Genomic DNA, 23,631 nt, shown 5'->3' on the forward strand with positions numbered 1-23,631 from the left:
GTTTTTGTCCGGGCAAAATACCTGGTGCTGGGGTGCATTTGCAGCTCCGACGCTGTGGTGAGAGTCCGGACCGCCCTGTCACCGTCGTCCTGGTTCCCCTTATCTGTCACAAGAGAGGTGATTTAGCCTTTGAAAAAAGATGTTCCTTCTTACAACACTCTTTCTGAGCAAGGTACTATACCCGTGCTAGGATAATAACTAGCCGAGTAAACTTGTAGCGGGGATAGGATGAGATAGCAATCCAGTTCTTTCAATTTCAGGTTTCCACCGTATCAAGGCGATTCTCCAAGTATCATATTATTCCACGGCCCAACTTTCTCTAAGAGCCTCAATGACGGATTTAGTTGGCCAGCCGCTTTCTTTGCTAGTTGCAGAGAGCAAGTCGATGATGGCTTCTTGCTCCTGCGGATCTTTGAACCATCCACCGCCTACAGACATTGTCAACTTCGTTGTCGTCGCATTGCAAAGCACAGGACTCACAGGTAAGCATGATAGCAGACAAGGTGAAACGCGTGGTGGCAAAGTCATTCGAGCTGGCGATGCCGCAAGCGAATCTGGCGTGTTCAAGGACATCGCGCTGTCATGAAGTTAAATCGGTGGAATTAATATGCTGTGCTCGCCTCTATGTTGTCCAAGTACCCACCTCGAGCTGATTATGATCTCGCTGATATTTCAGGTCGGCTGCCGGGCGCTGAAGATGCGGATTGTAGAGTGCAAGCAAGATCTTGGAGAGATGATAGTACTGCCACGCGGTGGCTGTTTCCATCCGGGTCCGTTATCGAGGTGTCAAAGAGGGATGGGAATTGTAGACACTCACCATGCCATGGATCAGAGAGCCAAATCTCCGGAAAGTATCGACCGTCCACAACGGATCGCTCGCGACGGTACATGGGTGTGAACGAGGTCGGCTTAGTGTCGTGCCAGTCCTTGACCCGCTGGCTATGATTCTCGTACGTCGCGATATCTGGGCGCTCGTCCCGAAAACACAGGGCCATGATGGCGAGGGTTCCCCACACCATCCGATTAGCCCAGTGGCAGTCTGGCATCGTTCTGTCGTTCGTCAAGGGTGGCTGGATCAGAATGGAGGTTCGAGGTGGTCGCCTCCTCGGTAACGACATGTAAATATCCTGGCGGACAAATTGCCAGAACGCGGCCTGCGCCAACCCGTCATTGAACGGGCAGTCTGGAGAGCTGAACAGGGCCGACACACCAGCGAGATGATGGCCATGATCCTGTCCAGTGACTACGACTCGGACCGTGTCAGCTCGTCCTGCTGCCGCAAGTTATACTGACAGCCTACCACTCAACTCCTCGTATTTCCGTAGGATAACCACCGTGGCCAGTAAATTCACATTCGCCGCGCAATGCCGATCGTTGAGAAGCGGGATCAGTTGGGAATTGCACCGCGAATGGTACGACTCTGCGATTGATGGATCCAAGGAAGAGACTCGGCTGAGGTGTAGAGCAGATAAGGCGAAGATGGCGTTGAGGAGCACGTCGCAAGTCGAGGCTCTTCGAGGGACTTCCAGCTGAAAGTGCCGATTGGAATCTGTAACGTCAAACTGTTGATCCTAGCTTTAGTTGGGGCTGGTCGAAGCTACAGCACGCCATGCAACTCACCCATGGAGCCAAATTTTGGCAGTAGTGTCGTAGCAGATGTGCCTCCGTCCGGTCTTTGATCAGTGAGTGGCGGTCAACCAGCTGTCCTGAACGGGCTTCCAACGATCTGGTTTCGCACGCGATGCCTGTGTCACTGTCGGTGGTTGATACCTCTGTTACGAAATCTCCCATGTCCATGAAGTCTATCGAAGAGAGCTCCGTGAAGGTCATATCCATGGAGGTACACTGGAATGTGGTGGAGCGGGTGGGATCGTTGGACAGCAACTGAGATATGCTCGTCACCTCCCCCGCGCTAAAAATGGGCGAGGAGTCCTTGCTTGCGCCCGTCGTCGGTTCGCCATCCTGCTGCTTCGGCGAGTGTTGAGATAGGATCTCTTCGATCGTGCTGTCGGTCACGAATGTCACTGATCAGATTGTCAACAAGTTTCACAGCTTCGAGCTCAGGAATCCCGCGTACGGGTCGAAGGGATCTCCACCCACCGACGCTCCTTTCGTGGCTCTCGATGGACGTAGGCGCCCTGTTTTCTGCGCGTCTTGGGTTCTCGCCATTGTGAAAACAGCGGTCCTTTCTCACACTGTCTCCCCGCGGCTTGACATCTGAAACAAGCGGGCTTCGCCTCATCACCTGTCAGAAGAATGGTAAGAAAGGGGATCGAGAGTGTCCTGCTGTTTCTTCTCCATACATTTCAAATGGCGCATACGGCACGCGGCACTGATGGAAGATCAGTAAATGGAATGGGCTTGGACCGTTCCATACGACGGACATACCATCCTCGACGAGACCGCTGAATCTCCATTCTGTTTGACGCTAGCAATGTCCTCGCAGCAAGCTGTGAAATGTTCCAGCCTCCATGCCTCGCTCACCAACCTGAGCTTTGGAGCAGACACAGGTTGACCTCATTGATTGTAGGTACAGAGCAATCGAAAGTTGGCACAGTGACCTTGCAATGTGTGAACCGCAGGCCTCTGCGTCACAAGATCCCCCCGGCTTCAAGCTCCCCCTCACCGTGCATGAGATTTCCCGGGTTTAGAAGCCCTCACTCTGGGGTAGGCGAAGCATGCCAACCAATAGCGATGCTCTGCCCCAGAGCCCAAGCAAGGATGCGGCCGAGGGCCTATTCATGCCCTTGCGCCCAGGTGGGTGGAATACCACAAACTCCGAGACAATGCCCGATTCTTTTGGGCTCCGGCCGAAGCGCACCAAAACTAAGAGCCTTGTCCACAAGGATGGTCGAGAGTGACCTTTCCTCAGTCAACCCTTGCGACTAAACAATAAGACGATTAAGAGCAACTGAGGTGTGATCTAGACGGCTCTCCTGTACAACGCTTCTCAGCAAAGAATAAGAGTCGCGCGTATTCTCTCTGCTTCCTGCTTCATCCAAAGTCAACCAGGAGCCGTCTGGACCCATTCTCTTTTTGACGCGAGATTTGAGGTTGAAGATAATGAATGAAATCGCTGCACTTCGTCACCTGGAGCTTTACGAGGCAGTGGTGCCCACAAGCGAGGTGTGCGCCCGCCTGATCAAGCCGCGGGCGGACCTGATAAATGCGACTCCACGAGAAACTCATAAATATGGTCCGCATGAACGACACGATCTGGACTTGTATACAGCTACAAAGAGACGCTCCGATCACGACACAGGCAGCAACTCTCCCCTTTTAGTGTTTTTGTACGGTGGCGGATTTGCATCAGGAGACAAGCTCTTTGACCTGATCCCCGGGGACCTTGTCTACAAAAACCTAGGGTCGTTCTTTGCGGAAGAATTAGGCTTCGAGGTGGCCATCGTCAACTACAGGCTATCAAAGCATGGAATCAGATTCCCGCGCGGTGCCGAGGACCTAGATCTTGCCTTGAAATGGCTGGATCAACATTATAGGCCTCGTGGCGCGAGAGACCTGTATATTATGGGCAATTCGGCTGGAGGGGTTCACCTAACAACGTGGCTCTTTCGACCAGAATTTCGAGACAGCGTCACGTTTTTAGTTTCGGGGACAGGTGCATTAACGCTGCGGACGGGTATCCCATTGAGCTGCCCGTTCACCTGGCCCCAGTACGTGATCGATTCCAAGGTCGGAGACAGTGTCAAAGGCTACTATGGGGACGAGCAGAAGGTCAAAGAGAACGCGGCTTTGCGGCTGGTGGAGAAAGCGCTCCGAGACGCGCAACCAGACACCAAATGGCCCAAAATGTTGACTATTGTGAGTGAAATGGACCCGGATGACATTCGAGAGTCCGGGAAACAATTCACCGACTTGTGGAACTCGTCCGGTCGGAAGGGCGAGTATCACGTCTTGAAAGGGCACAACCACTTCACGACAGTCTGGGCATTGCGCGCTGGCGGCGAGATCGAGCAGTGGGGATATGATCTGGGAAAGTGGTTACAAGACCTGAATCGAGTCTGAACAGTCTTGTTTCTGGGCTTATTATGAAGAGACGGGCAAGGAATCAGCTAGGATTCCAGTTCTTGTTATCTGGATCTCGGACGTAAATACTACCCAGACGAGTATTTGTTTTCAGCTTAAAAGATTCCGTCTGAATCGCTATACGGGGTGATGTCAGACCAAACGCGAGATTTCTGATGCCTCGCACCTTGTAAGCCTACCACTTGCGCAAGGGTTTCGATAGCTAGTGTGAGCTCGCCCAGAAAAGGTTTACTGGTGGTCTCGAGAAGGCCGACGAAGGCAGACCTCGTGTTGTGAATATCGACGTGGTCTTTCACCCCATTGTAACTATTGGCAAATACCAACATCAGTCAGTCCTCCAGAACCATACGACAACCGGATGCATCCTCCTGCAGGGAAGTTACTGTCCCAGCTGTGGCTCTTCTGGGGATGTGGTAATATTGCACTTTTGGCATCCATTTGTTTACCCTCCGGATGGACCCCAAATCTACTCAGATGAAGCCACGTCAAAGCTGTCTTCTGGGTATGACTTCAGTATGGACAGCAAGAACTTATTTCCGACCATCCCAAACACTCGAATAGCTCTCCGTAAGGAAAGCATGTGCAGAAATGTTGCCATCCGCAATATGGACACCTCCTGGCACCACTATGGGTTCGCGGCGTCCGCCTAGATTTCCGCGTCTGGGTGGTGGGGCTCCAAGGATGAGCACCACTCTACCTCTCCTGGACGGCCACCGGTTCGGAGACAGATGCGAAGAATGTCACTGGGTTTCTGGGTGACGCTTCAAGATTCGGTGACTTTTGTCCGGATCTTAATTCCATTCAAGGCCGAGAGTGCGGGAACGACGTCGAATCTCCGGTCTGGACCGTGATAAATACTTCACTTGGGGTTTGCGACCGTTCGTGCTGCTGCTGGCAGTCATCCCGATCTGTCACCGTCAGGATGGGCTCTTTTCAGCCAGAGATTGCCCCCAATCTCTCAGAGACGCTCAAAGATTTCAAAGTCATAGTTGTCGGTGCTGGCTTCGCGGGGTTAGCATGCGCATCGGATCTTGCCAGGCGCGGGGCTGATGTGACTATCTTCGAAGCTGCCGACGCCGTCAGGACAGCAGGTCGGTCATCAGTGGTCCACGAGAAAAAGATGTGCGGCACTAATCGACTTTGCTAAGGCGACATCATCCTATTCGGTCCTAATGCCACAAGAGTCGTAGGTAAATATGGTAAAGGTATCTTGGAGGAATTAATGCGAGTGGCCTCTCAACCGGAATCGATGCCTATTATGGACAAGAACGGCAAGGTGCTTCTGAATCAACAGGTCGAGCAAGAATCCGAAGGCTGGCCGAATGCTTACGGCTATCGCGGACACACTCAGAATGTCCTGTTTCAATTCGCGAAGCAGGTTGGCGTCAAGTTCGTCTACAACAGCACCGTTTCGGAATATTTTGAGGACGACAACTGTGCTGGAGTCACGCTCAATGGGGTTAAACACACAGCAAATTTGGTCATCGGCGCCGACGGAATTCACAGCAAAGCGCGATACTTTGTAACTGGAAAGATGGATAGACCGCAGCCGAGTGGATTTGCACTCTATCGCGCATGGTTTCCACTTGATGTGCTGCGCAAGAACCCAATCACCAGGCCTATCGCTGACGCCCCCTATCCCTGGTTCCATGTCTGGATCTGGGGAGACTGTCATGCGATCATCACAACTAACAAGGTACTGGACCGGGGGACATGCTTTGCTACTCACCGAGTAAGTCTTGTCCAGTGTCGTGCATCTCGCACTGAGGGGACTTATGTCTCGCCATAGGACGACCGCGATATTCAGGAAGACTGGACCTTGCCGGGGAAGAAGTCAGACATGCTAAAGGTGGTCGAAGGTTGCGACGAACGCCTAGTCGAAACCGTCAAGGAGCTGGTCGAGGAGAACTTGATAGACTATAAGATTCTATGGAGAGATCCGATCAAGCCCTGGGTATCACCTAAGGGTCGAGTATGTATCGTCGGCGATGCGGCGCACCCACACTTGGCGACTTCAGCAACGGGTGGAGCCCAAGGTGTCGAAGACGGCGCGACCATCGCTGCATGCCTGGAAGAAGGCGGCAAGGGATGTGTTCCAACGGCTATAAGAGCATTCGAGAAGCTCAGGTATGCTCGTCCCCACCTATGGCAGCTATCCTGGCCACACTGGCTCGAATTCCTAACTTTCCCGGCAGATTCGAGCGGACATCGCTCACGCAGCGCATGGGCTGGGAGTTGCGGCATAGATGGCATCAAACGGACTGGGACGCTGTCGCGAAGAATCCCGAGTATCTACAGTTCCGGCAACCGCATTGGCTGGTCGGAATTGATGCCGAAGACTATGCCCATGAGAACTACGCGGCGGTTGTCTCGCATCTCGAGAAGGGGACCCCATTCACGCCGACCAATGTCCCGGAAGGCTATATACACGAGGACTGGACGGTTGCTGAATTGATGGAAAAGGAAAAGGGGCAAGCCGACGAAAGCTTCTTCAAGGTCAAATGATAGTCGAGCCCCAGGTCTGTGGTAGACGTACGGAGTAGGATATACCAATTCAGGGCGCGTGGTGGGCACCGATGGATGAAGCCTACTCGTTGCTTCCGCACGTGCTTCACTTGCAGTATTGTCGACGACAGTATTACGAAGCTACCTAATGACCGTCTGTAATATATATTCCACGTCCCCGTGCTGGCTCTAACTGATTGATTGATTGATTGATTGATTGATTGATTTTCATGTTACTCCCAGGCGGGCTAAGCCCAACGGGGTCTAGCCAATTCTACCTCCCCAGCCGCAGTCTTCCTGGTTCATGTTGTAGTACTATTTGCTTTTGGTCCTTCTGCGCCTTATACCCCAATGTCGCTGAGAATCTTTACGAGCTCTACACTTCACCCTCAAGACGGGCTTTTTGAGTGTTATGTAAGAAAGAGTAGAACTAGATGTCAATGACGACTCCAACCATCAGTAGACTCTGGCAAAAAGAGACGAAGTAAGGGTCGCCTCCCGTGCCAAGACGAGGTCATTCGACACCCAGCTCACCCCTCTTTGGGACGAGGGTGATGTCGCCCCGTGCCTGCCTCTCGCAGCTCGCGCGAATCGGGTGAGTCGGGATAAGATCTCAGTTGGCGTCGCCCTCCTTGTAACCTAGCTCCAGGAGCAAAGGGTTTGCACATATATCGCGAGGAAGCTCTCTCGCGACTGCGCCCAGCTGAAATCGTGTCTCAAGCAGTGTCGCTCTCCGCCTCTCGGCTTTCACAGCGTTGGCCTAGCGAGGCCGCCTATGAAGGATAAATCATAATGGTGTGAGACCGAGAGACAGAGAGCGTTGTCGATCTACCTGAGAAGGACTCTAGCGCCATGCTTACTGTTTGGCGGAGATTCTTTATGCAGCGGTTGTCACGTTCTGACACTATCCCCGGAAGGGAATCACTCAACGGCGTGCAAATAACGTGCACGCAAGGCGGCCAAGTGGCTATGCTATACTACGCCCAATTCGGATGCATAAGGCGAGGCTACGGTTTCGACCCCACATCTGGAAGATTGCGGACGCTTCAGCTGTTACCTTTTTCGCCAACCTCGCGGCACACTTCCACATCGTCGGTCATTTCTCGAGTAGTTGAGGTAACTTTCAGAGCGCTTTCAGCCTAGAACTGGGTGGTGTTCGCTTTATAATCCCCTTTACAGCTACGATGATGGATGCTGTCCAATCTTGTTTGCGCTGCGGCTGAGAAGCTACCACGAAGCTGCAGATACTAGTGCAACTGCATTATCAGTCATGTATGATGAGGCAACGTGCAGTAAGGGGCATAGGGAAGTGTGACATATATAACGGTCAGAGTAGATCTTCATCTCTCAATCCCTCATCAGGACTTTCTTACATTCATTCATCGCATCAAAGAAAAGTATTAACTTCACCAAAAAAAATGATTTACTCTACCATTGCTGGGCTTATGCTCACGCTCACATCGGTCGCCACCGCATCAGCTTTGCCTCAAGCCAACACGTTGGCGTCCAGACAAGCGGCTTCTATCTCGACGATCAGCTTCTCAGAGCCGATCCTAGCACCGCACGTTATATCGACATTCCCCAACGGCACTTGGGTCGAGAACCTCGTTCCACGTTCCGAGGACAGCAACTTTGTGGCCACTCTTCTTTCAGCACCAGAAGTATACCTCCTATCGTCTACAAACGCCTTCGCGCCACTCCTCCTTGCCCAGTTCCCTGCACATACCAGTGTCCTCGGTGTCGTCGAGCTAGGTCACGATGTTTTCTACGCCGTCGTCGGAAACTTTTCTGTGAAAACGTTCGCGTCCACGCCCGGGAGCTATGGCATCTTCAAAATCGACCTGAACGGCCACACCGCGGGTTCCCACACAGCTGGCCACGGAAAACTTTCGAAGCTAGCTGCCCAGGGCGTCAAGGTCACAAAGGTCGCAGATCTACCCAATGCAGGTCTCCCGAATGGGCTGACCGTTCTAAATCCCAACACCGGCATCCTCCTGGTAGCGGACTCCACCAAAGGCCTCGTCTGGTCCGTCAACGTCTTCACGGGACACACTGCCATTGCCATCAACGACCCGTCCATGGCACCAAATGCGACCCTCTCAGGCGGACTACCCCTGGGCATCAACGGCCTTAGCTTCTCCAACGGCTATCTCTATTACGACAACTCCAACTACGTCACCTTCAACCGCATCGCCGTCAACTCAACCACCGGCCATGCCAATGGCCCCGCAGAACTCCTCGCTGACCAAGAGTTTGCCAACATCTTCCCTGATGATTTCACGCTCGATTTCGCCGGCGGTCTTTGGTTTGCGTGTGAGTACGGACACATTGCTTATCTCGCGGGCGTGGGCTCCGGCACATTTCAACCTGGCATTGTGGCCGTGGCCGGAAACTCGACAGGTCCTGTTGGCTTGACGTCTGCGAAGTTCGGCACGAGCGCCGAGGACCTCAAGAGGGGATCTTTGTATGTCACTACGAACGGGGGTCCTTTCACCTATGGCGGCGCGCATCCGGCACAGGGCCAGTTGGTGAGGTATGACACAGCCTTGCTGGGCTTCTACTAAGTGAGATTGTTGTGGCAGAAGAGGCGGAAGAGGCAGAAGAGGCAGAAAACTCATTGTGTGTGAGGTGACTGGAGTTGCATGCAGCATAATGATACTAGTGGGTGGTTGCGGGACAAACTTGAAAAGATCGAGATTCAACCTTGCGCTGGAATTTGGAAACTCGTGAAGACAGATGTGGAGTGTGTTTTCTTTTAATGTTCTGAAATTTTTGGGAACAAAGGCCAAAACTTTTCAAACACTCTTCACTCTCAGCGTGATGCTCCCCTCCAACCCTCTTCATCCTTCCGCTTTCAAACTTTTCTAATCCCTTCTCATCTAGACTAGTACTTAGTCCTCGGCCTCATGTTCCACAGCTCCTCCACAGCTCACCATGGAACCCGGCAGGGCGCAGGGCGTTGCGGAGGAACGAAGGAGATCTCAGCCTAAACTGCTACGACCATGCCGGAAATGCAGCAAAAGCGCAGTAAGCAGAGTAAGTAGAGAAGCGCAGAACACGACTTCCATTTAAATGTGCCTCCAGCGGTGCCTAAATTGGGAACTAAAATTTATCGTAGTAGTAGTGGTGGTGATAGTAGTAGTAGTAGTAATCCCAGCGCCACTTGTTCCATAGATGCCGCTTTCTTGACGCACGCATCTGTGCTGCTGTATCGCGAGGATTGTGAAATTAAAGCATTGAAGCATTGAAGCGGAAAGAACAACCGCTTATCAGGATCCCAGCAGCACAGCCTGCATCTCAACCACTTTCCACAAGGAAATTTAGGCACCATCGTACTGAAAGGGCAGGGAATCTGCCAGTTTCCTAACGCACGTTCTGAAAAGGATGCCTAGCCAAAAGGCAAGGATAGCCGAACGGAACGGGCCAGATGAAGCCCCCCAAGGTGTCTGCTCAGGGAAAGCTCAGGGAGCACTCAGTGATACTCAGTTAATGGCTCTGTTAAAGCTCAGGTTAAAGGAGCCCTCACTCACCCTCTAGGATTGAACCCTGTAGGGTACTTGGGCTTTTCGTTCTCGAGTAATACAGGTAATCAGGCGGAGGGAGCCAGAATAGGCTCCGTGGCTCCCTGGCCTCGGCTCAGTGAAACTCAGAAGAGTTGCGTCAGTCCCGCTCACCGGGGGGTTTGGAACTCAGCCTAAACCAACGTCAGACACGCAAACAACCCATCGAGTTATCAACGAGATGATTGGTTTTGTTCCACGGACTCCCCAGGCAGTAGTATCACTACAATGTTGCGGAGAATATCGTAAAATACCCAAATGCTCCAGGTTTGGATAAGAACGGCCACACTTTCACAGCTATGGCAGATCTGTAAATCCGAGCCATCGGGCTGACCTGATGATTCCTCTTAAGTACGTCCTCTTGATCCATGCATGCCACATCTCTTCATGAGCGAAGTCATCAAGTCAACATTATGCCAGTTACTCGGGAACCTCCCGGATTTCGCGTGGGCGGCCGTTCCCCTGCGTTCCCTTGTTTTCCAAATGTGGTCTGATGCCTAAAACAGAATTCACAAAATACTCAACTTTCCAAATTGAGTCTTTTGGGCGATCCTACTTTACTCGACTCTCCTCGATCGTTCGACTGTAGGAGCTTCGCAGATTTTGTTCTTGAGATTTGCAAACTGCCCCATTGCCGAGTCAGGAGGACAATAAGTAGGATCGCCAGCTTGAACTTGCGTGATGCCAGCGGTGTCAAAGCCGGATATCTTCCAGGCGGAGTCATCCAAGATCAGAATGTTTTCAGGCTTCAAGTCAGGATGATATATCCTTCGATATCGGTTCACCCCTGTTATAGGCACTTGAAGTAGCGGTGCACTTGCTTGCGTGGTAGTCCTGGCGGACCCGTTGAATGCTCTGACTCGTCCTCAATAACGCCATGTGCTTTCAGTCAGATACCGGTTGTCTCCGCAATCAAGAGGTGGAAGGAGAGGAAGAACGTGAGGGAACCCCCAAGGTGAAAGGGCATGATCCGGTTTATTACGATGGGATTTAGTAATGCAAATGCCTTGAAGACTTGGACGCTCTGGTATGCGAGACTAGATGTCAAGTGCGGAAGTCCTGCTCATCTTTCCGGGCCACATGTACTGTGCATAAAAGGTTCGGCGCTTCCGGGGTTGGGGGGGGGGGGGGGGGACAGTTCGCCGCCGCTTCCGCCTAAGCAGCCCGGTGGTTCTTGCCGAATACCGACACAGAGGGGGCTGGACTTGCCCTCCGTCAGCCCCCCATAGGTAGGAAGGCAGGAACTCCGCACCTACCACCAGCAGCCGAAGTTCAACCTGTCCTCAAAACTTCTCCAGCTGATCCTATGCTCCGTGGACGCCTCCTCTTGTGCAATACCTTGATACCATCCTAAACCTCAACTCTCTTATCATTGGAAATTCGCTGCGAAATTTCATCCTTATGCGTGATGATGGCATCCTCAGTGTGCTCAGGCGCCAATTGAATACTGTGACGAGTCCTCGCAGGCCAGGACGGCCCCTGTTAACGTTAACGTTAACGTTTGTGGGTTATCATCAGGGGCTACGGCATTGTAACACCCACTGTTTCAACCTCTGAGGCGCAGAACGAACGTTTACTCTGCATATCCTGAGGAATTCTACTGCAGTGCTAGCTTGCAAAAGGACATGTGTATAACACGTGAAGTTAGAATCTCTGCGGCCCTAACAACGCTCTTCTTTTGGACGTACATTAATGCAACGTAAGACTTTCCCAGCAGGGTTCAATTGGGGCCAAAGTGCTTCACGCTTGTGTCAGCGAGACGCCACATTAGGTCGAGTGCAAGTACAGCGCTTATCTCAAACAATGGCGTGTACAACCGCCGAACTCCTGCAGATGACAGGGTGAGTGTTTGGTGTGTACCTGATATGGGCTCTTCAACGTGACGTGTTAAGAACATCAATCGTGCCTTCGAATCTTTCTGTACTCAGCAGACACTGCGTCTTCACTGCTCTGCAACAAGAAACATGCCAAAGCCAGGCTTCAACAGAAACGGACGGCCCCTCAATGTCGCTGCAGCAAGAGATGAGATCAATAGAATCCGCAGAGATCGGGGTATCATCGATGACTACGACGAAAGCCAAATTCGCAAGACAGATTTGAGCTTTCAAAAAGACTACCGTCGAAGAGCTGCCGAGCACAGAGCCTTATACGCCCGATATACTAGAACGTCGGTTTCTTCCTTCTATTCAAAAGACCGGTCGCTAATAACAGCAGCGTCGCCGAGCAGCTCTACTCGTCCAGATTCAGGCTTATTTATGAATTGCTCCAAAATGGAGACGACTCCTGTTACGCAAATGATGTCGAGCCCTCTGTTACGTTTCGAATCAAGCCCTCCGAGCTGATCATTGAGTCCAACGAGCTGGGATTCACACTCGAGAATGTCGAATCAATTTGCGATACTGGTAAAAGCTCCAAAGCCAGCAATGCCGATACGACTGGGGAGAAAGGCTTGGGTTTCAAATCGGTATTTGGCATTGCAGACTACGTCCACATCCAATCTGGGCTCTGGTCTTTCAGGTTTGAGCACAGTCAAGGCGAAGAGGGCGTGGGAATGATCACTCCAGTGTGGACTGATGTTACGTCTCCTCTACCTTCGAATGTCGGGACGAGGTTGACGCTTCGGTACTATGACCGGCGCGACACCTTCGCCAGACGCCTCGTGTCTGAGTTTGAAAAACTACCCAGAACAATTATGTTTGCGCTACGCAAGCTGAAGAAGTTAATCGTCGTTGTGGATGGCGTTGATGGACGGTCAGATCGAATGGCTTTCGAGAAAGACGGAGATTTGAGATCCGATGAAATTCGCATTAACACCACCGTGACCGGGAATTTTGGCGCCCATATGTCAGCGACAACATGGCTCAGGCTGTTTCAAAACACAGTCAGCGACCTCCCCTCTGATACACATCGTACAAGCTCTGAGAGCGATGTGACCGTCGCATTTGAGGTGGATTCAGATGGCCAGCCCGTCATTCCCGCCAAAGGGCAGCATGTGTTTGCTTATCTTCCAGTACAGCGCATTATACAGCTCCCCGTATGTGTCTTTGATACCTTTCGCAATACGAAGCTAACTAATCCAGTTTCTTATCAACGCAAATTTTATCCTCACGGCTAATCGTGAGAGTGTTCCTGATACCGATTGGAATAATGCATTGCGAGAAGGAGCCTCTTCGGCGTTTGTCGGTTTGGTGGACAATGTTGTTACCTCTGGTGACCCTCTGGAGTTCAAATGGATGCGCTATCTCCCCCAAAGACCCATGCAAGGCTTTTGGGAATGTTTATGGGTTGACATTCAGGCCGAGCTCTTGTACAGTGACATACCCATTTTACGGTCACGACGGGACGAACTTCACAGCATTGACCACATGACAACTCTTCCAGACTGGTTCATCCACGACAACGAGCCAATCGTGGCCGACACGGACGAAGATATCTACTTATCGGACGACTATGAATCAAGCGATGTAAGAATCCTGAAAGACCTTGGGGTGGGCCAAATCTCGGCTACACAAATTTTGGAGAGAATACAACTTGGTCTTTCACGAAGCGCGGAACCCCCAATACATCACATCCCACTCGATGACTCATGGCACACGGCCTTCGCTGCTCTCATACAACGGCTCCTTAGGAAGAAATCCATCAAGAAGGATGTCGAGCAGTTAAGGATCATCCCATTGGACGACAATCGCTGGGTTTCACCCTGGTCCTTGCATATGGATGCTGTTTATCTACCATATCTTGTCGATGAAGACTCGGTGTCGATAAAGGTACCTGATGGTCTCGGGTTTAAGAAACTTCACGAGACGGCCGCTGCAGATGGAGAGCGTGCGAGCTTCTACACGAGTCTCGGAATTACCTCGTGCCACCCTGATGCTGTAACAGCGAGGATCCTTGAGATACACCAGTCAGGGAAGAGAACCGGAACGGTGTTCACCTTCAAAACGGATCTCGAAATCCTCTTTTGGTTCGGAAAGCGACCGTCCCTGTCAACGCAGAGTCAGACTCGTCTGACATTTATGAGCGATGAATTCAAACTACTTCGAGGACCTTTCTTATTCTTTCCCTCGGAAGATAACTATCACGCAGAGAAACTACTTGCTGCAACTCCGAAGAAGGATTTGCATAAGCGTCGTTACGGGATTCTCGATAAACAATACCTGAAATCCCAAGTTTCCAATCATATCCGCCATGGTTTAGACTGGAGATCCTATATTGAGAGATGGGGGGTTAAATACTTCCCTGATCTGGCACACGAAGTGTCCGCTGTATGGAAGCTCCATACTCTGATGAAGCTGATTGCTCGAGATAATCCTGACAGCTTTGTCGCAAATCTCAAAGCGCATTGGTCTGATTACCGTGTTGATGCATCCAGAATCAAGAACGACCTGAAGAATGTTCGGGTACCATGTCGGAATGACTCCACACAAAGGCTTTGCGACACTATTCTACCAACGCATGAATTGATGGATAGAAGCCGAGGACCCCACCTAACCAATCTCCTACCATTCCTGAAACTACCTCTTGATTATGATACCCAACAATCCGAGGCTTGGTCCTTTTTGAAAGAGTTTGGAGTGATCTGTGAAGTCAATGCTAGCTTTTACTTGAGAGCAATGTACCTATTAGCTGATCTTGGAGAGGGCCACTTACTACCGACGTGTGAGAAAATCTATAGCGGTATTGCTCAAACAACGGCAGTCGGAGACGCCAAAGCTGTACAGGTATGTCAATTCCGTTCATGCAGAGACATCTACTGACTCGGAGCAGCAAGAATTTGTGACGCGACCGTTGATCCGCTCGAAGACAACCGAGGAAGCCTGGTACCGATCAACTGATTGTATTTGGGAAGGTCCAAGCTTTCTCCGGGCGAAGCAGGTATTGAGTCCGTTGTACGGAGCTAATCAATATGCTTCCAGTTTCTTCAAAACCATTTTGAATATGCGGGATGTTAGCTATAACGACTTGATCGACGAACTCAAGATGTTATCAACGGAAGCAACAGACGGATCATGTCTAATCGAGAGCAAGGTGTCAAAAGTCTATGCAGCTCTAGATGCAATGGCAAGCTCTAAGCCCGTGATCGAGGCCATTCGGTACGGTTGTCCCTCAAAAAGAAACCGATTTCTCTGACAGCAGTCATAGGCAAGAGTTCAATGGTATCGGTTTGATTTATGTTGGTCAAAAGTGGTTGAAGCCTTCAAAGTGCTTGTGGAACTGTACTGTCGCCATCTCCGGGCGTCTGCCACTGGACCATGTATACCCTCGGCTTAAAAAATTCTTCGTTGATAAGATGAAAGTCAGGACTATGAACATCAACGTTCTTGTACAGGAGCTTGGAAGAATGGCGAAGAAGACTTCCCCCAACGTTGACGAGGTCAAGCGTATCATACTTACTATTGGCGAACTGTTAGCCTCAGATCCTGAGGTAGAGGTCAACGAGAAGCAGCTGAGAACTTTGGAGGAAACGGCCTTTCTACCTGTCCGTGGCCCCGACGGGTTGAAGCTATTTTCCGTGGATGAAGCATTCACCATCAATGACCATCAGAGATATGGCCAGCTCTTCGAAAATCGAGCAAAGATCCTTGACTTTGGTCACGAAGAGATGACTTCGTTGTATCCGTTGTTCGAATTGCTGGATCTCCAGGATCGCTTTCTCTCGAGCCTAGTGGAGTCAGAAACAACTGTGGACAAGTCAACTGCCCATCAAGGTCTTGAACACTATATCAGGGACCGGGCATACGCCTTGTCGTGGTGAGTTTCAATGTCTTATCGTAAAGAAAAAGTTTGCTGACTGTTCATCAGCTGTGCCAATTACTACAATAGCTCGAAATATTACAACCGGAAAACGACGACCCATGAGTTACTGATGGCTGCAGAAGTATTCGTCTGCGAAGAGATGTGGACAGAGCTCGTGCTACCGGAGGAATATGACTCAGTCACTGTTCAGAGTGATCGAGCGGTGGTCGATATCTGCTTCCCTGATGGGAAGTTGACGATCTATGTCCCAAGCGACTACGATAGCCTTTATTCTTGCTTTCACACAGAGCTTCCTCAAGAACTTGCAAACGTACTTTCCATCGACAATGAACGGGCAGTCAAGGTCGTCTATCGTATCTTGAATGATACCAAGAAAGATTTGGATACCATCATGAAGGATGAGGACCTGCCGGAGTATCCCTGGTTCGAAAAACCTGCACCATCGCTACAGACAGTGCCATTTCCAGCTCTGGGTGATACAGAACCTAACAGCAGCAGTATGCCGACGCCTGCATCGCCAACCGACTCATCCTCTGACCACAACGACGGCGACGACGACGACGACGACGACGTGGTCGTGACCCGGGTCGATCAAAGGAGCACAGCACCATATTCCCGAGTGGAGAGCAGCATTCCTTCTCCAGTCCACGTTCAGTCAACTGGTTCTCACCATACAATTTGGGAGGAGGTGGCACGGGATCAACAGTACAAAAGACTCTTGCGAGAAGTGATCCGCCAAGCAAGGCAAGGCGGGCGATCTCCTCAAAGGAGAGGAGGATCGCTATCGCTGGATGAAATCGACGAAGCTCTAGATGAACTTACCCACCCACCAGCTGACTACGCAGCGTTCTACCAAACGTTTGGCGATACAGGGAACGGCAGATTTGAAGAAAACGCCCGGGTGGGCGCGGCGGGAGAACTATATGTAAGTCTTGGAAAGTATCCTTACACATGAAGGGTAGCTGACTTGGACTGAATTAGGTATTTGAGCTCCTCAAAGCCTACGGAGTCGCAAATTTCAGCATCGACAAGTGGCAGAGCTCAATTCGTCACTACGTGAACATCCTCCCCGAATACGCAGATGAACCGCCGTGGCACGGCCGCGAAATCTCGGATATAATGTACGAAGGCAACTGTCCGCGGCTGATGGAGTTGCTTCGGGAAAACACGACATTCCCCTATCCCGCCTGGCTTGGGCTTGAGTCCGGCGCGACGTCAATGTCGACACCGGAGGTGAATTATCACATCGAAGTCAAGACCACGTCCGGGCCCTACAACACTCCGTTCTTCATGAGCAGCAATCAGTACAGGCTCATGCGAGACAAAGCCTGTCCAAATAACTCGACGACGGCCCCGCGAGATCTGTACCTGATCATGAGAGTGTTCAACCTGTTCTCCAGCAGGATTGGGTTGCAGGTGTATGTTAACCCTTGGCATCTCAGAGAGACAGCCCTGGAATTCGTGGCGGATCCGTGGAAGGTCGTTCCTATGTGACGCTTGTGGCTTGATTCGGTGGAATTGAGGGCTGAATACGCCTGTGCATCATAGTTGGATGTACAATATGCTTTACGAAGCGACCTGTTCCGCTTCCAGTTCGCTCAGAGCTATGCGTCCGCATTTGAGCCAGCGTTTTCAAGAGCTAGCTCCTGCCAAGACCGCTCCGCTCTAGGAGTCGACTCCTAGGAGCTAGCGAGTAGCTCCTTGCCACGTGAGACACGCTTCATTCACTACCTAGGGACGGATCGATCAACTAAATAGCCATGAAGACGGACCCGGAGAAGGCCGAGAAGAAGGCTTTCCTACTCCCCTGCACCGTCTTCTTACTGCCACAAACCTCCTCGCAGGCTCCACCACGATAGAAGGTCCAAAATGAACCTCTTGCCTCCGGACGGGCCTGTCCACTAGCACCTCTCCAGGACCTGAAGTGGACCAGGTCTCCACGAATTCGTGAGGGGGAGGCCGCTCGGGACGCTCCTCGAGCACTTCATTTGGTCTGGGTGGCTTAGGTGTCTGTTTGATCGCCGCTGGCCGTGGCTCCTCTTCAGCATCACTCTTTTCGTCCTGCTCGTGGACTAATCGTAAGTGGTCTTCGAATTCCGCAAGTTTGTGCTTTGCTTCGTTCCATTCTCGCGTAACGGCCTCGATGCGCTGAGGGAGCGACTGGCCATTCGGCACCGCCGATCCCATGGTTTCATCAGATGTTGAAATTGGGAAACGTAGCAGGGTTTCCTGCTCTCGGTGTAGCTGTGCATACAGCTCTCGTAAGCGTTCAACCTCTTTTATCAGTCCTTTGCGTCTCCCGTCCAGCCTCACATCCCTCATCTTGCGCTGATCATGTCTAAGTCCACGCCGCTTTTCGAAAGCAGCCATTCTCGCAGGATACAAGATGTCCTCCTCTAGAACTAGGTCGCACGGCAGGAAAACCAGATTGTGTGTCGCGTCCCCTTCTGTCTTTGCAGGACGTCAGCAGGCGCAGATCTGGGACGTCAGAAACATTTCTCACCGCCTTGTAAAACTCTTTTACGGCTTTGTTAAAGTCGATAGTCGGCTCCTTAGGCAAGTATTGTCTTGTACAGTTGCCGAACAAGCAGACTGAATAGTGGTCCGACGGCAAACGCTCGCCTGTATCGGACTCATATCGGTATTCGGCGGGTTTGCTGTAGTTGATGAAAATTGGGCAACGAGGAGTCATGACCCGCAGTTTTGTCCTGATTTGGAAGTCGAAATGCATGAGACAGTCCAGATAATCGTCGCTGAGCGGTTCCGATCCTTTCGGGATTAACTTGTGACGAGGTGTCTCCTCGTCCCAGGGTATCTTGACGATTCGCTCAACCGTTATTGGGATTGCGACGCTCTCATATATCTCGGGAACCCAGCAGTGCCTCTGCAATTCGACTTGGTAGTCCCAATGCACGGACTCTGCGTACTCTGTGCTGTTCCTTGGGCAACTGCGCCTTGCAGGACGTCCGTCGGAGGACACGACTTGGACGGAATCGTTTGATAACCTCTGAACCTTATCAGCCTTCACTGACGGTGTATATTAGCACATTTTCATGATAAGATATCAGGTGAGTCTCACGCTGCTCCATAGATACCCCTTTGCGCCAACTTCGCATGCTGCGGGTGACAGTCAGTTTGCGGTCTTTTTGCACGTGGACTTCCGGAGCCGGGGTTGGTATGTTTCCAGTCATAGCTATGCCAACATTGATGCTCGTGGATTTTGTAGTTTCATTACTGACTTCGGCCTCCGCAGACTCATCCCTCTCGGGATACCACAAATGGTGCTCCTGCTTTTTGTATAGGTAGCGGATGGAGATGGAGTCAAAGAATTTCTTGTACGGTTGAGAACTGAGGCTGTTAGTAGGACGCATGAGGACAAAGTGGAATTGCGTATCAACCTACGTGTGCTCGAAGCCTCGAATCTCGACCTCAAGTGTGAAACTAGCCCTAAAGTGAAGGCAGTCGCACTCTGGCTTATTTTCGGCTCCGAGGTTGCTGATATTCTTGTCGTCTTTTATATCGTCCAGACCCTTGCGACTCCTGGAGATGTATATTGCGGGGTCTAGGATGCTGATCGAAGTTTTCTGCCCTTTCTTCTTCTGTCCAACTTGCTCTTCCAAATCAATTTGTTGCACGCTGGTTTTCTCCATTGCCATCGCGGGACTGACGAGAGAGAGTTTCCCTGCGCACTACAGGGACGCGCTCCTTTTCACTTACACATGAAGTGTATACCACAGAGCTTGATGAATCACGCCACATCATGCTCGTGAGAAGTCGTGATTGACACTCGAATACGAGGCGCTAGGCCGAGTTTGGGAACAGTAAGCAGTACCAAGTCAAACGAATTGATTCTCGATCTCTGGCAACCCGTAACGACCAAAAGCCACAGAGGTTTGGATCGGTGACGGACAGCTAGGCGCTGTCCGCGTGGGAGTCGTGCTTTGTTGCGGCTCTTGGGCTCTCGGTCTGTTTGGCCTAAGAAATGCTCCTCCATATTGGGAAGACGAACACCGCCAAAGACAGCCTCGTGTGTCACAGGTGAGCTACACAGTAGATTGGTGTACTGGGCTTTGAGGTACAGGACAGCCGGCGATGATACCAGCTTTGCTTTTCTCAGCTCTCGTGTTGATTCTTCGTCACGGGATTCGCAAATCGTGATGCAGTCTTAGGCGGCAAAAGAAGAGTAAAAGCTGCTCGGAGCTCACATGCGACCCACCCCGCCCAAACAGGACGCAGGTAACCATCGTATAATATGCCAGGTGGCTGTGGATAATAGAGCAGTGATAAATGAGGACATCCGCCAATGAGGAGGGAGTTTCGGGAGTGCAGCAAAAGCCGCAAGAACGCCCAGCTCAGCCCAGCCTAAAGCCGAATAGAGGCCGCTGCACCAGGCCGCTAAATTGGCACTTTTGTTCGACGGAGGCTTTGGCCCCTGTAGGCGCCACACTGGTATGCTGAGGCAGCCAGAATCATGACGAGGCAGTGCACAATGCCTCGAAGACGACTTAAGAGACCCTCTGCGGCACCACCATGCCTGGAGCTTCTCATACATTGACGGTCCACAGGTTAGAAATGCGATGCTCGGTCCAGAAGATCCCGTTTACGATCCACTGCCGTCCGCTACCTCTGTCAGAGTCCTCTACCTAGCTCCCGGTAAGCCTGACGATGAGGTGTTCTGTTTTCTTTTCCCTTGTGATCTAGACAAGGACCATGCTAGAGACACCACAGTCCCGCGGCCCTTTGAAAACCTCTGCATTGCTCAAGCACAGTCTTCCGCCGCGGACCATCCACTTCAATTTCTCCTGCCGCTGGATTCCTATATTGACGAAAGTGCCGAGGATGACGAGACCTCGAGGACAGCATCTGCAAGACTAGGGGCTCCATCTCGCGCCGAACCCCGACAGGATCAGCGTGGTGAAACACAGGATGTAGCTGGCGATGGTGGGAGTAGAGATGATTTTACATCTATAGGTGGGACACCTGCAAATGTCGCCGAGAAGAACGGAATGCCTCGTGAGCAGGCAGCTTCGACAGGTGAGTCCGTCTTTATGGAGCACCCAGCTTGTCCACACTTTCACCACTCTACACCGACAGCTCGCGAGACGATCAAGCTAATGTCTTACGAAGACGATCCTAGCTACGATTCCGTGAGCCGACCCCATGAAGAACCCAGCGACGACGTATGGGATTTGATGCAGTTGATGAGGCTACATCAAGCTGGAGGTGCTCTCAATGACCACGTTCATCGACATCCTTTTCAAAGGTTCTCCGCATTGTCCTATGTTTGGGGAAGTATCGACAACCCGGCGTACATTATCATGAATGGTAATACAAAGTTTTGGATCACCCAAAACCTCTTTCGCGCTCTGAAATCGCTTCGCCGCCCAGACGTGGCTCAGTCGCTGTGGGTAGATGCCATCTGCATGAATCAGCAAGACGCCGAGGAGAAGAAGTTGCAAATCGCCCTGATGAGAAGAGTCTACCAGCAGGCAGAGAAGGTCATTGCATTCGTTCCGCAAACGCCCGATGACACGCAAAGCCTGAATGATCTCGTAGTCAAGATCCTCAATGCCGGCCGAAAATGTCAGGAACTCATCGATTCAGGCGTGATCATGGACCAAAATGAACTGCTTGAGAGCACGGAAGCTGCGAACGCGGAGTCACCGGGAGAGGCTCCGTCAAGTCCGTCGAAGAGAGAGATCAATATCAAGCAGCTCCCCTTGAAACCTACGGGCACATGTATCGAGGACTATGACCTGCCTCCTGAGGATGACCCTGCTTGGATCGCGTGGAGGAAGTTCTTCGCCTCACCCTACTTTCGACGGATCTGGATCCTCCAAGAATATGCCATGGCACGATCCGTCGACTATCGCTTCGGTGACGGTCAGGCGCCGTCGAGTTTGATGCTACTCGCGATGTACTATGTGAGATACATGAGTAGGCTACTCAACGCTCATTATCTAGGTCGCGGCGAGAACTCAGAGCTAACCCGCGCTGCCCTGCTGGGCTGGAAGGGGCTGGAAGGAATGACAATCGAGCGAGTATCCATTCAAGATGGCGATGAGGCGGAGAAGCTGATCCACAAAATCCACTCGGCCATGTCGTTCGATGCCACTGATCCGAGGGACAAGATATATGCACTTCTTGGGCTGGTATCTGATGCAGGGGCATTCATGGACTTGGTAACGTACGAGCAGGATCAAACGTACGCAAAGGTCTACAGAAGCTTCGCTCGAGCTTTTATTGAAAACGGCCACTGCGTAAACATTCTGCGTATGGCTTGTCTGATGCCCTGGAACCCGGAGCTGCCAACGTGGATACCGGTGAGTGTAAAAACCGTCAAAAGTCCCTCTAGTCGATCATGTCCACTAACACACTCAAGGATTGGTCTGCGTCTACCGCGTCCATGACTTCAGCGATATCCTCAGATCACCGGTTTCGCGCCGGCGGCGAGAGCGAACTCCACGCCACTATTAACCAAGACCAACTCATCCTTGCTGGCACCACATTCGACACGATCGAGTTCGTAGCAGACGCCTTTGTGCCGTTCAGCGGGAATTCTCCGCTGAGCGCCGGCGCCCTCCGTCTGCAGGACTTCTTCGAAACCTTCGCCATCAGCACAGGCCAAGTGTGCAACCACGTGAATCCACAAGACTCTGCCCCAACCATGGCACAAATGTTGTCCGCAATCTCGATGCAGCCCAAACCCTTCCTCCTGTCGCAACCCGACCATGAACCCGGCACCGGCACCGGCACCGACACCGGCGCCCTCAAGGACCTGGCCCTGTGCCAGATGCTTCTGGTGCGGCTGATGCACTATCTGGAGATCGAAGACCACGCCAACCACAAGGTCGTTTTCACCGCGTTTCCCGAGAAGGACCGGGATTTCATCCAGCTCGTCGCAGAGAACACGGTCTCGCGGCGCTTCTGTGTCACGAAAGCGGGCAAGAGAGTCGGTCTTGTGCCTGAACGAGCGCAGGTCGGTGATCACGTCGCAGTGGTCTTCGGGATGCCGGTGCCATTGGTGCTGAGGAAGGTGGTTGGACGAGACGGCGGAGGCGAACCGGCAGAGGCAGAGGAAGAGCACGAGCAGCAGCAGCAGCAGGCGGAGTACAGACTCGTTGGAGATGCGTACGTCACAGGTGTGATGCAGGGCGAGATGCTCGTAGAAGGCAACGTCACTAATACGGGGCAACGTATGGTGCTGGTATAAGGTGATGCAATTGTAGGTATGTGCAGAAGGAAGACAGACAGAGAGACAGAGAGAGATCCAGGATCCAAATTAACGATCAGTACAGACATTTTGACACCGGAGGCGAGTATCCATGCAATCATTGAGACAGTGCCGAATGGGCCATGGCTCTTCTTCAGTGTAGTGAGTGTTTCCGCGGGTCGTGCCGATGGTGCCTTGCGGGACGTCCCAGATACCAAGTCGTTGATACGGAGAATTCTGTGCAACTACCGTCTGGGATGTCTCGTGTCTCCGTGAGTTTTTGTATCCTCTGGTGCTTTTCGTCTGCGGGATGATAGGTCGGTGTCCCCGTACCACATTGAGATCTTGTATCGATGCTGTTCCTGGCAACCGGCTCACGCCTTTGGTCTTGTGTTGTACTTGGTCCTCTCCTCCGGCGCCTTGTGATTGGTCATGTGGGATGTCTGTAGCGAGTTGGTTTTAGGTCAAGGGTCTGCTTCACAGCACATGCTTTGCTCGTCGGATCCGCCGTGCTGCCCATCGGAAGAGGGGGGAGATAGAAATGTTTGAGAA

The 23,631-nt window shown here is 51.8% G+C and overlaps 4 protein-coding genes across 4 annotated transcripts; 2 read left to right on the plus strand and 2 right to left on the minus strand.

The window, feature by feature from the left end:
- Positions 1-297: 297 nt before the first annotated feature.
- Positions 298-2,417, minus strand: PV07_09857 (uncharacterized protein; the record flags this gene model as incomplete). The annotated part of the gene is made up of 9 exons (XM_016397150.1): positions 298-428; positions 481-577; positions 644-756; positions 818-1,243; positions 1,301-1,562; positions 1,621-2,024; positions 2,078-2,245; positions 2,304-2,332; positions 2,389-2,417. 9 exons carry the CDS (start codon positions 2,415-2,417, stop codon positions 298-300), a joined length of 1,659 nt encoding a protein of 552 aa, XP_016244341.1.
- Positions 2,418-7,967: 5,550 nt separating this feature from the next.
- PV07_09858 (uncharacterized protein) lies at positions 7,968-9,113 on the plus strand (the record flags this gene model as incomplete). Its single annotated transcript, XM_016397151.1, has 1 exon — positions 7,968-9,113. One exon carries the CDS (start codon positions 7,968-7,970, stop codon positions 9,111-9,113), a length of 1,146 nt encoding a protein of 381 aa, XP_016244342.1.
- An 8,462-nt stretch (positions 9,114-17,575) lies between these two features.
- On the minus strand, positions 17,576-19,579 carry PV07_09859 (uncharacterized protein). The gene is made up of 4 exons (XM_016397152.1): positions 19,269-19,579; positions 18,946-19,214; positions 18,370-18,893; positions 17,576-18,317 (listed from the first exon to the last, which is right to left on the minus strand). The coding sequence occupies exons 1-4, from the start codon at positions 19,520-19,522 to the stop codon at positions 17,613-17,615; spliced, it is 1,752 nt and encodes a 583-aa protein (XP_016244343.1). The 5' UTR covers positions 19,523-19,579; the 3' UTR covers positions 17,576-17,612.
- An 846-nt stretch (positions 19,580-20,425) lies between these two features.
- PV07_09860 (uncharacterized protein) lies at positions 20,426-23,191 on the plus strand. Its single transcript, XM_016397153.1, has 3 exons — positions 20,426-20,900; positions 20,994-22,189; positions 22,249-23,191. Exons 1-3 carry the CDS (start codon positions 20,444-20,446, stop codon positions 23,077-23,079), a joined length of 2,484 nt encoding a protein of 827 aa, XP_016244344.1. The 5' UTR covers positions 20,426-20,443; the 3' UTR covers positions 23,080-23,191.
- The last annotated feature ends 440 nt before the right edge of the window (positions 23,192-23,631 follow it).

Source organism: Cladophialophora immunda, assembly GCF_000835495.1.
Source record: "Cladophialophora immunda strain CBS 83496 unplaced genomic scaffold supercont1.6, whole genome shotgun sequence".
Classification (NCBI taxonomy): Eukaryota; Fungi; Ascomycota; class Eurotiomycetes; order Chaetothyriales; family Herpotrichiellaceae; genus Cladophialophora; species Cladophialophora immunda.

Bases quoted from the DNA above. Each gene is read 5' to 3' on its own strand.
- PV07_09859 (XM_016397152.1), bottom strand. From the start codon at position 19,522: ATGGCAATGGAGAAAACCAGCGTGCAACAAATTGATTTGGAAGAGCAA. The intron at 19,215-19,268 runs GTAGGTTGATAC...TAACAGCCTCAG, and splicing joins ATTCGAGGCTTCGAGCACAC to TTCTCAACCGTACAAGAAAT. The intron at 18,894-18,945 runs GTGAGACTCACC...ATACACCGTCAG, and splicing joins AGGGGTATCTATGGAGCAGC to TGAAGGCTGATAAGGTTCAG.
- PV07_09860 (XM_016397153.1), top strand. From the start codon at position 20,444: ATGCTCGGTCCAGAAGATCCCGTTTACGATCCACTGCCGTCCGCTACC. The intron at 20,901-20,993 runs GTGAGTCCGTCT...TGTCTTACGAAG, and splicing joins TGAGCAGGCAGCTTCGACAG to ACGATCCTAGCTACGATTCC. The intron at 22,190-22,248 runs GTGAGTGTAAAA...AACACACTCAAG, and splicing joins AGCTGCCAACGTGGATACCG to GATTGGTCTGCGTCTACCGC.